The sequence below is a fragment of the Anolis carolinensis genome, unplaced genomic scaffold (genome assembly GCF_035594765.1).
Source record: "Anolis carolinensis isolate JA03-04 unplaced genomic scaffold, rAnoCar3.1.pri scaffold_8, whole genome shotgun sequence".
Classification (NCBI taxonomy): Eukaryota; Metazoa; Chordata; class Lepidosauria; order Squamata; family Dactyloidae; genus Anolis; species Anolis carolinensis.
The window spans coordinates 25,368,618-25,382,550 of NW_026943819.1; the positions used below are offsets into that span (position 1 = coordinate 25,368,618).

At 39.7% G+C, this 13,933-nt stretch overlaps 1 protein-coding gene across 10 annotated transcripts in view; it reads right to left on the bottom strand.

Annotated features, from left to right (window-relative positions):
* gramd1b (GRAM domain containing 1B) overlaps positions 1-13,933 on the bottom strand; it is a 246,854-nt gene that overhangs the window by 68,772 nt on the left and 164,149 nt on the right. For all 10 annotated transcript variants that reach the window (XM_062961375.1, XM_062961380.1, XM_062961378.1 and 7 more), the window contains one exon: positions 3,245-3,455. In XM_062961375.1, the coding sequence (XP_062817445.1) occupies positions 3,245-3,455 (211 nt within the window). Of the gene's footprint in view, positions 1-3,244; positions 3,456-13,933 lie in introns of those variants that run through there.

Consider the following 13,933-nt stretch of genomic DNA (forward strand, 5'->3'; position numbering starts at 1 on the left):
GAAAAGATGAAGCCCTCTGGGATGGGAAGCAGGAAAAGAAAGAAACAGATCGAATGAGAACCAAGATTCTGGGATACATTCTCATTTGGCAAACTGAATCTTCTTCCAGGACACACAAAAGGCAATAGCTAACTGAGTGTTGGAATAAAGGCTGGCATGGGAAGAATGGGTTCACCAACTTCATCCACCTCCCTGGCACATGGAGATGCTAATCTCTCCCCAGAATATCCCATGGATATGTTGTTGAAGGCTTTCATGGCCAAGATCACAGGGTTGTTGTATGTTTTCCGGGCTGTATGGCCATGTTCCAGAAGCATTCTCTCCTGATGTTTCTCCCACATTTATGGCAGGCCTCCTCAGACGTTGTGCGTTATATGGAGAAACTAAGCAAGGAAGGTTTATATACAGTAAGGTAAAGGTAAAGGTTTCTGCTGACGTTAAGTCCAGTCATGACTGTCTCTGGGAGTTGGTGTTCATCTCAATTTCTAAGCCAAAGAGCCGGCATTGTCCGTAGACACCTTCAAGGTTATGTGGCCAGCATGACTGCATGGAGCACCATTACCTTCCCGCCAGAGCAGTATCTATTGATCTACTCACATGTTTTCGAACTGCTAGGTTGGCAGAAGCTGGAGCTAATAGTGGGCGCTCACTCCACTCCCGGGATTTGAACCTGCAACCTTTCGGTCTGCAAGTTCAGCAGCTCAGTGCTTTAACACACTTCGCCACTGGGCTCCCAGAGGTTGTGAGGTATGGAGAAACTTAGCAAGGAAAGTTTATATCCAACATAAATGGGCCAGCAGAACGTTGGATAAGCAAAAATGCTGGATAATAAGGAGGGATTAAGGAAAAGCCTAATAAACATCAAATTACATTGTAATTTTACAAATTAGGCACCAAAACATCATATTTTACAACAAATCGACAGAAAAGGCAGATAAAGAAGATGAGAATAATGATTTGATCAGACTTGGACAGTCTTACCTTAAATTTGAACTTTATGTAAATATTCAAAAACATTGAACCTACTGATGCCTCAATTAATGTAATTTTATTGGTATCTATTTTTATTTCTGAAATTTACCACCCTCGGCTTATACTGGGGTCAATGTTGTCCCAGTTTTTTTGTGGTAAAATTAGGTGCCTCGGCTTATATTCGGGTCGGCCTATACTCGAATATATACAGTATATAAACCTCTCTTGTTTAGTTTCTCCATACCTCACAACCTCTGAGGATGCCTGCCGCAGATGTGGGCGAAACATCAGGAGGGAATGCTTCTGGAACATGGCTATACAGTCCCGAAAATGCACAACAACTCAGTGATTCTGGCCATGAAAGCCTTCGACATCACATAGTTTGGTATGTTAGAAGATAATGGATCTTGCCAAGGCTTACCATGAAAAGGTAAGCTCTGGGTTTGCTCAGGTATCTATTAAGCCCCTTCCACATAGTAGTATAAAACCCACAATGAACTGGATTGTATGGTAGTGTGGACTCAGATAATCCAGTTCAAAACAGATATTGTGGATTACCTGCCTTGATATTCTGGGTTATATGGCTGTGTGGAAAGGCCCTTAATTTGTTGCTAAGATTTCATGATGGCCACAAAGTGGAGGTTTTGTAATCAGTAGGTATTACCATGCCATAGAACACCTGCTGAAAGGTTACCATTCAGACGTATATAGGAATATCCATGCATGGCTGGGGACATCAAGGAAAACCCAGCTGCATGGCTCAAAAGCATCTGGACACAAGAGGGAAAAGGAAGCAACCACCAACATCCCCACAGATAAACTGGGAGAATGTCTGATGCGCGAGAGCAGGCAGGAGGCTCCTGAGAACCTCAGATCAATCCTATGGAAGGGTGGACCACAGAGGAGAAAGAAAGGCCTACTTTGGAGAGGCAATTATGTGACTAAAAGCATAATAGAGCATGCAGAAAGGGGAAAATGTGATTGATCTCACAAGCAAAGAGAAAGAAACTTGGAACAAATAGGAAAGACATTAAGCCCTCCATATTCACAAGGAGCTAAAATCGTCTCCAAATATATTGGATTACACAGCCCAACAGAAAATGTCTTGGTGCCTTGGTTTTTAGACATGTTCTTAGGGTTGTTTGGGGCTTTGAGCAGTTCAGCCAGACAGGTCCATGGGCCTCACCAAACTACAAACCTCAGAATTCTGCAGGAGGTAGAAACTGGATTGAAAGTAGATTCGTGCTCTTGTGTGATGATATCGTTATCATGGTTTTCTATGAGTGAGCAGATGGTGACTGGTAGATGGCATATGTCCTTGTTCTCAAAAACTAGAGTTGATAGAGGAAAATGGGCACCATGTTTGGAATCAGCAGGGCAAATATACCCAGAAATAAGGCTAACATTTAACACACCAAAATGTGTGTTGGCTAGTGATAATCAGACAATACTTGGGCTAGTAACATAGCACGAAACCTAGCAGGACAAGTAAAGTCCTACTAATAATACAATATAATAATGTTAATTATATATGATATATTACATGTAATATTAATAATAATATTACAATATATTGATATAGTACAATATACAGTAGAGTCTCACTTATCCAACATAAACGGGCCGGCAGAACGTTGGATAAGTGAATATGTTGGATAATAAGGAGGCATTAAGGAAAAGCCTATTAAACATCAAATTAGGTTATGATTTTACAAATGAAGCACCAAAACATCATGTTAGGCAACAAATTTTGCAGAAAAAGTAGTTCAATACGCAGTAATGTTATGTTGTAATTACTGTATTTACTAATTTAGCACCAAAATATCACGATGTTTTGAAATCCTTGACTACAAAAATGTGTTGGATAATCCAGAACGTTGGATAATCGAGTGTTGGATAAGTGAGACTCTACTGTAGTAGTTTATTGCCAGTATTGTGCTATGCTAATAATAGAATATTGTATGTAAATTTAATTTGTAAGCCACTCTGAGTCCCCTTCGGAGTGAGAAGGGCGGGTTATAAATAAATAGTGGCACCACAAACACTTCTAAGGGTATGGTGATATATTTTGGAAAGTAGGTAACTGTACATATTGAATGCACTGATTATTAGAGTTGTGCTGTACATCTCTTTCATAGTTTCAGTGGGAGCCAATGGAGAATTTCCTAACCATTGGATTTTTCTTTACTTTGAAAAGTCCTGATTTGAAGAAATGAAAGAACGGAGAAGAGAAAGGGGAGAAAAAGAGATCCCAAAGCAAAAGGACACTCACCTTGGAATTCTTGGCCCCGCTACGACCTGATTGGGAGGAACAGCTACGCTGCACACCTTGCTCCGGCGTGGAAGGGGATTTGTCCGAAGAGTGGTCTGAACCTTTCTCCACCATGGTGTCTCCTTGGGGGTCCTGTGGCGTCGGAGACCGGGAGCGTTTGCGCAGGATAGGGGAGCAAGCAGGAGTGCTGCGGTTGGAGTTACTGGCAGTGCTAAAGGGAGAGAGGGAGACAGGCAAGTCAATCACCAGCACGGAAATACAGCCATGCACAGCTACAACATGATGGCTAGGACACGACATTTGAAGGGCAGATGAATCAGGACTTCCCAAATTGGGCTTCCCAGAGAGCACTCTATGATGCCCCCGCTAAAATCAGGATGTCTGACTTCTAAAAGAAGCAACCCAAAGAATGAACCGAAGATGGGATGGGGATAATGGGCTGCAACAATACTCTTAATGATGACTTATTTGACTATCCACTATAGTGGTCCCTCACTTATTGCGGGGGTTAGGTTCCAGGACCACCCGCAATAAGTAAAAATCTGCAAGGTAAGGACGCTATATATTTATACTTTATTTTAGTACAGTAGAGTCACACTTATCCAAACTAAACGGGCCGGCAGAACCTTGGATAAGCGAATATCTTGGATAATAAGGAGGGATTAAGGAAAAGCCTATTAAACATCAAATTAGGTTATGATTTTACAAATGAAGCACCAAAACATCATGTTAGACAACAAATTTAACAGAAAAAGTAGTTCAATACGCAGTAATGTTATGTTGTAATTACTGTATTTACGAATTTAGCACCAAAATATCACGATATATTGAAAACATTGACTACAAAAATGGCTTGGATTATCCAGAGACTTGGATAAGCGAGGCTTGGATTAGTGAGACTCTATTGGTATCTATGTTTATTTCTGAAATTTACCACCCTCGGCTTATACTGGAGTCAATGTTTTCCCAGTTTTTTTGTGGTAAAATTAGGTGCCTCGGCTTATAATCGGATCGGCTTATACTCGAGTATATACGGTATTTATACAGTGTTTCCTCACTTATCACTGGGGTTAGGTTCCAGGACCACCCGCAATAAGTGCAAATCCGTAAAGTAGGGGCACCATATTTATTTTAATATTTATACATTATTTTAGTAGTTATACACTATTTTAAGTCTTTATCAACCAATCGTGTGTTGATAAATTGCCTCCTTCTCCTCCCGTTGCCACTTGGGCTCCTTTTCTCTCCCATCGGCTTCTCCTTCCTCCCTTCCTTAGGCTGTATAAATTGTAATTTTTTATTATTTATAATAGTCTTTTTGAGTTTATTGAAAACCGCGAAACAGCAAATCTGCGAAAAGTGAACCCCGAAGTAGTGAGGGAACACTGTACATAAATTATGTTGTCAAATGTAGAGAAAAGTAAATCAAACTGCTCATTGTTTTACAAAGATAGCAGTAACAATAGGTTTAGTCCAGTTACTTGAACTTAGGTTCCACTGAAATCAAAAAGCAAGGTCAATCAAGAGAATATATGTTTACTCAGTAACGAAAAAGACAATGGGAAAAGAGGAAGAACATTACTGATTGATGGATTGATTCAACCAACCCATGGCCCTGGCTTTGCAAGAAGCCGGCCTGTTGATGACCTCAGCTCTTGGAGATCTCATAGGCTCATCAAGAGTCAAAGCCAACATGATGACAAATAACAACAAATTAGGCTGCATTCAAGCTAATAATATACAACATTGTGTTTATTATCTTTTTAATACTATGTTTTAGTTTGTACAATATCTAAAATCATTAGCTCTGTTTTAGGACATACTTCCTGAAAAGTTGTTATATTATCTCTGCTTTGCAGCTGACCATCATTTGATTTGCCAGATATACATCCGAAAGCTGACCAGTCAAGTCTAAGGAATGACATGTGCAGCCTTCGCAAATTATTTTGGCTTGCTCATTTTAGCTATTTATGGCGTGAATGCAAATGCACTAATATTCACACAAAACCAAGCTTCTGCACAGATGTGCTCATCTCTTGGAGGGTATGGCTTGCGCACGCATGAATGCTTGATTGTTCATATTAAACTAAAAAGGGAACACTCATATTTTCAAACGTAATCCTTTACAAACAGATGCATCTTACATACAAACATTGATGAATCAGGTGATGCACATGTATGTGTTAAGCCACGTTTTGTGTGAAACGGACTCCATAATGCTACAAGGATTCACTACAGTTGGTCCCCCAAATTTGTAAATTTAACTCTTAGGTATTTGATTAACATCTTCTCTCTAGAAATGTCTAAGTCCTCTAAGAGAGCATCTATATGGTCAACGTCTGCTAGAAGTTGACTTTAGAGTCATGTTAGCAATTCTTTGAGAAAAATCTTCTCTAGATATTTGTAGATACTCCTGCATGATTTTATGGTCAACGGCTGGTGGACATTGACCACGGAGTCATGCTGAAGGATCTAGGGATTCCTAGAAAAGTTTTTTTTACCAGGTTAGAAAATAGAAGTTGATTATAGAGTCATGTTAGCAATTCTTTGAGAAAAACCTTCTCTAGATATTTGTAGATCCTCCTGCATGATTTTATGGTCAACGGCTGGTGGACATTGACCATGGAGTCATGTTTAAGGATCTAGGGATTCCTAGAAAAGTTTTTTTACCAGGTTAGAAAATAGAAGTTGACTATAGAGTCATGTTAGCAATTATTTGAGAAAACCCTTCTCTAGATATTTGTAGATCCTCCTGCATGATTTTATGGTCAACGGCTGGTGGACATTGACCATGGAGTCATGCTGAAGGATCTAGGGATTCCCGAAAAGTTTTTTTTACCAGGTTGGAAAATAGAAGTTGACTATAGAGTCATGTTAGCAATTCTTTGAGAAAAATCTTCTCTAGATATTTCTTGACCCTTCTGCATGATTTTTTGGTCAACGGTTGGTGGACATTGACCATGGAGTCATGCTGAAGGATCTAGGGATTCCCAGAAAGGTTTTTTTTACCAGGTTGGAAAATAGAAGTTGACTATAGAGTCATGTTAGCAATTCTTTGAGAAAAATCTTCTCTAGATATTTCTAGATCCTTCTGCATTGTTTTATAGTCAACGCCTGGTGGACATTGATCACGGAGTCATGCTGAAGGATTCCTAGAGAAGTATATTTCCAGGTTATAAAATAGTGTTATTTATTCTAATTGCATTTTTTAAACTTTTGTGGGGTTCTTGTGTTTCTAATCCCCATGAAAGTAGAGAGCCTACTGTATTTCTACTCCATCTCCAGGCAGGTCCTGAAGTTCTCGAGACCCTGGCTGGCATCCAGTTTAACTGCTATGAGATCATAAGCTGGATTTACAATCTTGAAACTGTCAGGGATATGCATTTAGGGGCATTTGATGACCACATGTGACCCCAAAAAACTATAACACAACCTAGCAGTACCGCAACAAAAGTGTGTCAGCATCTACTCTAGAATTACTGCACTTTGACATCACTAACTGCCATGGGTCAGTGCTATGTAATAATAGGAGTTGTAGATTTGTAAGTTCTTTAGCCTTCTCTGCCAAAGAGTGCTGATGCATCACGAAATTACAGCTCCTATGATCCATAGCACTGGGTCATAGTAGTTCATGTGGTGCAAAACTGCATTAATGCAATAATGGAGATGTATCCTAAAAAAAGAACATCATCATATGCAAATATGGGGCCGGGCTGTGGCACAGGCTGGTGAGCAGCCTGCTGCAATAAATCACTCTGACCATGAGGTCATGTGATGGGTGGGGTGAGCACCCGTCAATTAAAAAATAAAAAGTAGCCCCTGCTCGTTGCTGACCTAGCAACCCGAAAGATAGTTGCGTCTATCAAGTAGGAAATAAGGTACCACTTATAAAGTGGGGAGGCAAATTTAACTAATTTACGACGTTGGAATGAGGAAGTGCCGTCACAGTGGATGATGAAGCAGCTGCTCCCCCCTGTGGCCAGAATCGAACATTCCCTCAGGAGAAGGTTAAATTGCCTCTGCATCTGTCTCTGTCTCGGTTCTATGTGTATATGGGCATTGAATATTTGCCCTATATGTATATAATGTGATCCACCCTGAGTCCCCTTCGGGGTGAGAAGGGCAGAATATAAATACTGTAAATAAATATATCTTGGACAATAAGTTGAGGGCTACTAACTCAGCTTTAGAAAGGAATTCAACATGTGCATGATGGATCTTTAGTTGGCTAAACGGAACCGTCTTGATCGCTCTAAGTGGAAAGGATGTTGGAAACAGTACAAAATTCATGGTTCCTTCTGAAATGATCCAGTATCACACCCATGAAAAAGAGAGCGTCACTGAATCTTATGACATCTGAATATCAAGTCGACTGTGCTCCAAAACAAACATTTAGGCATTGTAACAATTCCTCCTGGCTGCCCTCCTCAATAGCTCCCAACCTCATCTTTCAAAACCTTTGCTGTTCCCTGTTCAATCCCTGGATTTTGAATCTGTCCCAAGAACAGCCATGACAAATGCCTTCTGTTGTTCCCATAGTAACTAGGGCTTGTAAAAGAACCAGGAATCCACGCTTGAAATGACAAAACAGCTTGACCCACTTCGAAAAAAAATATAATAATGCTTTATGAAACTAAACAGCCAGAGATTTGCAGAACCCCAGACGACCGTCCCTCTCAGCAGTCTGAAGAAGCTCCTCAATGGATGCACAACATACAAGCTGGGAATGACTTTAGGTTGCAGGACTGGGGACAAAATTAACATCTAAAACCTTAGGTAAAGGATGTTCCTGGCTATCAAGGTTGGAGGGGGAAACCAGTAAAGGAGTACTGGCAATACACTGGGAGCCTCCTTACAAATCATGCAGTTTCAATGATATACTGAAGTGACAATATCACAGTCCTGCCAGGAATATAACCACTAATGCTAGATCTTTCACATTTTCCAAGTTCAGAACTTGGCTCTTCACACAGGCCTTTGAATAAGTACTGCCCATTTGTATGATAAATTTCGTACCGGCAATTACTTCTTGACCGGTTGTATCTTTGCATTGTTAATCTCACCGATATAGCCACAGGGTTCAGCCCCACTTCAAGGTGCTTCCCATGACCTTATAGCACTTTTAATTACAGTAGAGTCTCACTTATCCAACACTCGCTTATCCAACGTTCTGGATTATCCAACGCATTTTTGTAGTCAATGTTTTCAATATATCGTGATATTTTGGTGCTAAATTCATAAATACAGTCATTACTACATTGCATTACTGCGTATTGAACTACTTTTTCTGCCAAATTTGTTGTATAACATGATGTTTTGGAGCTTCATTTGTAAAATCATAACCTAATTTGATATTTAATAGGCTTTTCCTTAATGCCTCCTTATTATCCAAGATATTCGCTTATCCAACATTCTGCTGGCCCATTTATGTTAGATAAGTGAGACTCTACTGTACCTCTTGTTTACAAAACTCACTTAGCACACTTTTGCCCAGTCCATTTTTATGATTCTATTGCTGTGTTTTGTGTTTTACTAATGTTTGTTATTTTACTTTTATGTCAATTTTTAATTTTTATTTGCACATGGTTTCTGTTATTTGATGTTGTTTTATGTTTGTTATTGTATTTCCCGGGTTTTGGCCCCATGTAAGCCGCCCCAAGACCCCCCCGGGGAGATGGAGGCGGGGTATAATAATAAAATAATAATAATAATAATAATAATTATTATTATTATTATTATTATTATTATTATTATTATTATTATTATTATATTATGACACAGCAAACAAGATAGATATGCTGGATTTCTTATCACAAAATCACAAGTCAAACACTTCCCAAGTGTCTAGGACTGTGTGATGTATTTTCGGATAATGCGTTCAGATCCCAGTAGGGTGGCCTTTTGCAGTTGGCAGATCATGATTTTGTCAATGTCTATTGTTTCCAAATGCCGGTTGAGATCTTTTGGCACGGCACCCAATGTGCCGATCACCACCGGGACCACCTGCATTGGTTTCTGCCAGAGTCTTGCAGCTCTATAAACACAGTCCACCATATTTAGGACAAGAATTCCAGTAAATAATAATAATAATAATAATAATAATAATAATAATAATAATAATAATAATAATACAGAATAATAACTGCAAAAGGCCACCCTGCTGGGATCTGCGCGCATCATCCGAAAATACATCACACAGTCCTAGACACTTGGGAAGTGTTCGACTTGTGATTTTGTGATATGAAATCCAGCATATCTATCTTGTTTGCTGTGTAATAATAATAATAATAATAATAATAATAATAATAATAATACAGAAGGCCTGATCCTTGCAGCCCAGGAGCAAGCCATCAGAACAAACACAATTAAGGCCAAGATCGGAAAATCAGCTGATGACCCAAAATGCAGACTGTGTAAGGAAACCGACGAAACCATTGATCATATCCGCAGCTGCTGTAAGAAAATCGCGCAGACAGACTACAAACAGAGGCACAACTATGTGGCCCAAATGATTCATTGGAACTTATGACTCAAGTACCACCTGCCAGCCGTAAAGAATTGGTGGGATCACAAATCTGCAAAAGTATTGGAAAATGAGCACGCAAAGATACTGTGGGACTTTCGAATCCAGACTGACAAAGTTCTGGAACACAACACACCAGACATCACAGTTGTGGAAAATAAAAAGGTTTGGATCATTGATGTTGCCATCCCAGGTGACAGTCGCATTGACGAAAAACAACAGGAAAAACTCAGTCGTTATCAGGACCTCAAGATTGAACTGCAAAGACTCTGGCAGAAACCAGTGCAGGTGGTCCCGGTGGTGATGGGCACATTGGGTGCCGTGCCAAAAAATCTCAGCCGGCATTTGGAAACAATAGACATTGACAAAATTACGATCTGCCAACTGCAAAAGGCCACCTGACTGGGATCTGCGCGCATTATCCGAAAATACATCACACAGTCCTAGACACTTGGGAAGTGTTCGACTTGTGATTTTGTGATACGAAATCCAGCATGTCTACTTTGTTTGCTGTGTCATACAATAATAATAATAATAATAATAATAATAATAATAATAATAATAATAATAATAACAACAACAACAACTGCAAAAGGCCACCCTACTGGGATCTGTGCACATCATCCGAAAATGCATCACACAGTCCTAGACACTTGGGAAGTGTTCGACTTGTGATTTTGTGATACGAAATCCAGCATATCTATCTTGTTTGCTGTGTCATAATAAAATAATAATGCTTGTTTTTATATCCCACCCTATCTCCCCGAAGGGACTCGGGGCGGCTCACATGGGGCCAAGCCCAACAACATACAATAAAATACAACAGTATAAAATACACAATATAAAATAAAACATTATAAAATACGTAACAATCACAGTAGATCAATAACACAGCTTCAACAGAGTCAAAAGCATGGCCATTAAAAGAGGCTACTCATTAACTACTCATTATTTGACTGTGGTCAGATGTTCCAATGTGTAGATGCCACCTTAGTTTCTCTGCTTTATTATGGTGTCACCTAACCTTCATTGTGGCCTGTTCCACAGCCTTGTGGAGGCAGCGGCAGCAACCAAGCAAAGCTTTTCCCATTGGTCACCCACTATATCTGCAATAATCCCAAAAGAAGAATACAAGCTCTCATTGATGGCACAGACCACTGCTTAGAAGTTAGGGATTATCAAATCAGGTCAATGGAGACTCACATTCATGTCCTCATTCAGTCATGTAACTCATACTATCAGACATGGGGAATGCATGGCTCTCAACGTCTTGAGAAAGCAAACCGTTTTATGCACAATATGTGAGAGACTGAAAAACATGATTTTATATCCCACAATGAGCCTCCCCCGCCTCCCAATACACAATCTGCACTAAAGCTGCATTTCATAATGAATTTAGACTATCTAGCCCATTTTGTCTCTAGAATGCAGAGTTTTCTCCTCATATTGGGGAAAAGTGGATTGCTGGACTTTCCAGCCACTGCACAGAGAATAAACAATTTGTACAGATAAGAATAACTTTGCGGGATGTAGAATGAACTTTCAAGCAGGCAAATCATTGTAATGTAACACAATTTTTGTTCTTGGGTTATAAAGGTCACTTTCTCATTGGTTCTATCATGAAAACATGGAAAAAGTTTATTAAACTGCAAAAAAAAAGAAGGGCATCCTTCTTATTTATTTATTTATTTGCTGCATTTACATTTATTTATTTATTTTTATTTACAGTATTTATATTCCGCCCTTCTTTCTCACCCCGAAGGGGACTCAGGGCGGATTACAATGAACACATATATGGCAAACATTCAATGCCAACAGACAAACAACATACATTAGACAGACTCAGAGGCATTTTTAAAATTTTTCCAGCTTCACGATTCCGGCCACAGGGGGAGCTGTTGCTTCACCGTCCAGTTGTGGCTGTACTTCCTCATTCCTTTCCTCGTGTTTTGCTGGCAGTTTGATGGTGTTGTAAATTAGCCTCCCCGCATAAAGCGTCCCTAAATTTCCCTAATTGACAGGTGCAACTGTCTTTCGGGGCTGCATAGGTCAACAGCAAGCCGGGGCTATTAATGGTCGGAGGCTTAACCCAACCCGGGCTTCGAACTCATGACCTCTCGGTCAGTAGTGATTTATAGCAGCTGGTTACTAGCCAGCTGCGCCACAGCCCGGCCCCTGAAGGGGACTCAGAGCGGCTTACAAATTAAATTTTCAAACAATATTATATTATTAGCATAGTACAATACTGGCAATAAATTACTATATTGTACTGTATCAATATATTGTAATATTATTAGTATTCTTGGCTCTATGTTGCAAGGGAAATGTACCCAAATGCATTAAAAAAAATTAAAGGTATGCACTACCCCATCGGCCAGATGGATTGTTCTCTTGAGAGCCTGCATTTGTAATGCCCATTGACTTTGAGCCTTAAGGTGTTCAAAGGTGAGGTTGTGTCAGTCTTGTTAGTTGAACTGTTGTTGTGCTGTGTGTGGCCAAATGTGAACGCAGAGCAAGAGTACAGGCTGCTGAGACTGGAGAGGAAACTGGATAGTAAATGAAAGGAGTGTCAGATAACCCCTGTAAAGGAGAGGGAGTTGATCCTGCTTGCTCAACAACACTGAAGATCACCATGTCTCGTGTTAGCCCGTGAAAGCTGATCCTATTTGAGCTGCTGCTCCTGAGTGGGAGGTTATCAGATGTTTCCTGTATCTTTCTGCTCTTGGAGCGAAAAAATGTTCCCTCTTCTCATTCTGTCATCAGCACATGACAGTCTCCAAGGCAAGGTCATCGGACATGAGACAATCCCTAACACCACTCCCATTCAGCTAAGGGGCACAATCTCTGTCTCAAACATACAGCAGGAGACCCTACAGCAGGGGTCCCCAAACTAAGGCCCGGGGGCCGAATGCGGCCCTCCAAGGTAATTTACCTGGCCCCCGCCCTCATTTATAATATAATATTTTATATCAGTTTTAATAATATAATATATTGTATATACATATGATATTGATAATATTATCATTTTATACAATACTAATAATAATACCATATAATAATATTAATTATATGTTATATATTACATATAATATTACAGTATAGTGGTATAGTTCAATATAATAATAGATTTTTTTAAAAAAAAAATTTTCGTGTCAGGAGCAACCGAAGTTGCTTCTGGAGTGAGAGAATTGGCCGTCTGCAAGGACGTTGCCCAGGGGAAGCCCGGATGTTTTGATGTTTTACCATCCTTGTGGGAGGCTTCTCTCATGTCCCCGCATGGAGCTGGAGCTGATAGAGGGAGCTCATCCGCACTCTCCCCAGGTGGGATTCGAACCTGGCAACTTTCAGGTCAGCAACCCAACCTTCCAGTCACTTAGTCCACTACACCATCTGGGGGCTCATAATAATAGATAATGCTAATATTGTGCTATGCTAATAATATAATATATTGTATGTATATACAGCTGCTCTGAGTTCCCTTCGGGGTGAGAAGGGTGGGATATAAATGTAGTAAATAAATGTAGTAAATGAATAAATGAATAATTTTGGACTTAGGCTCGCCCAAAGTCTAACATGACTTGAAGACACACAACAACAACAATCCTAATTAACCTGACTATCTCATTGGCTAGAAGCAGGCCCACACTTTCCATTGAAATCCTGATAGGTTTATGTTGGTTAAAATTATTTTCATTTTTAAATATTGTATTGGTCTTCCATTGTTATTGTTGTTGTTTTGCACTACAAATAAGATATGTGCAGTGTGCATAGGAATTTGTTCGTTTTTTAAAAAAAATGATAATTCGGCCCCTCAACAGTCTGAAGAATTGTAGACCGGCCCTCTGCTTTAAAAGTTTGAGGACCCTTGCCCTGCAGTATTTTGTTATTACCGTATATACTTGAGTATAAGCTGACCCGAATATAAGCCGAAGCACCTAAAAGCATAACTTAATTTGAGGTTTAATAGGCTTTTCCTTAATCCCTCCTTATTATCCAACATATTTGCTTATCCAACATTTTGTTGGATAAGTGAGACTCGACTGTATTATTAAAAGGATACATAAGCACATTTACATTGAAGAAGATGAGAATAATGATTGGATCAGAGTTGGACAGTCTTATCTTAAATTTGAGCTTTATGTAAATATTCCAAAACATTTAACCTA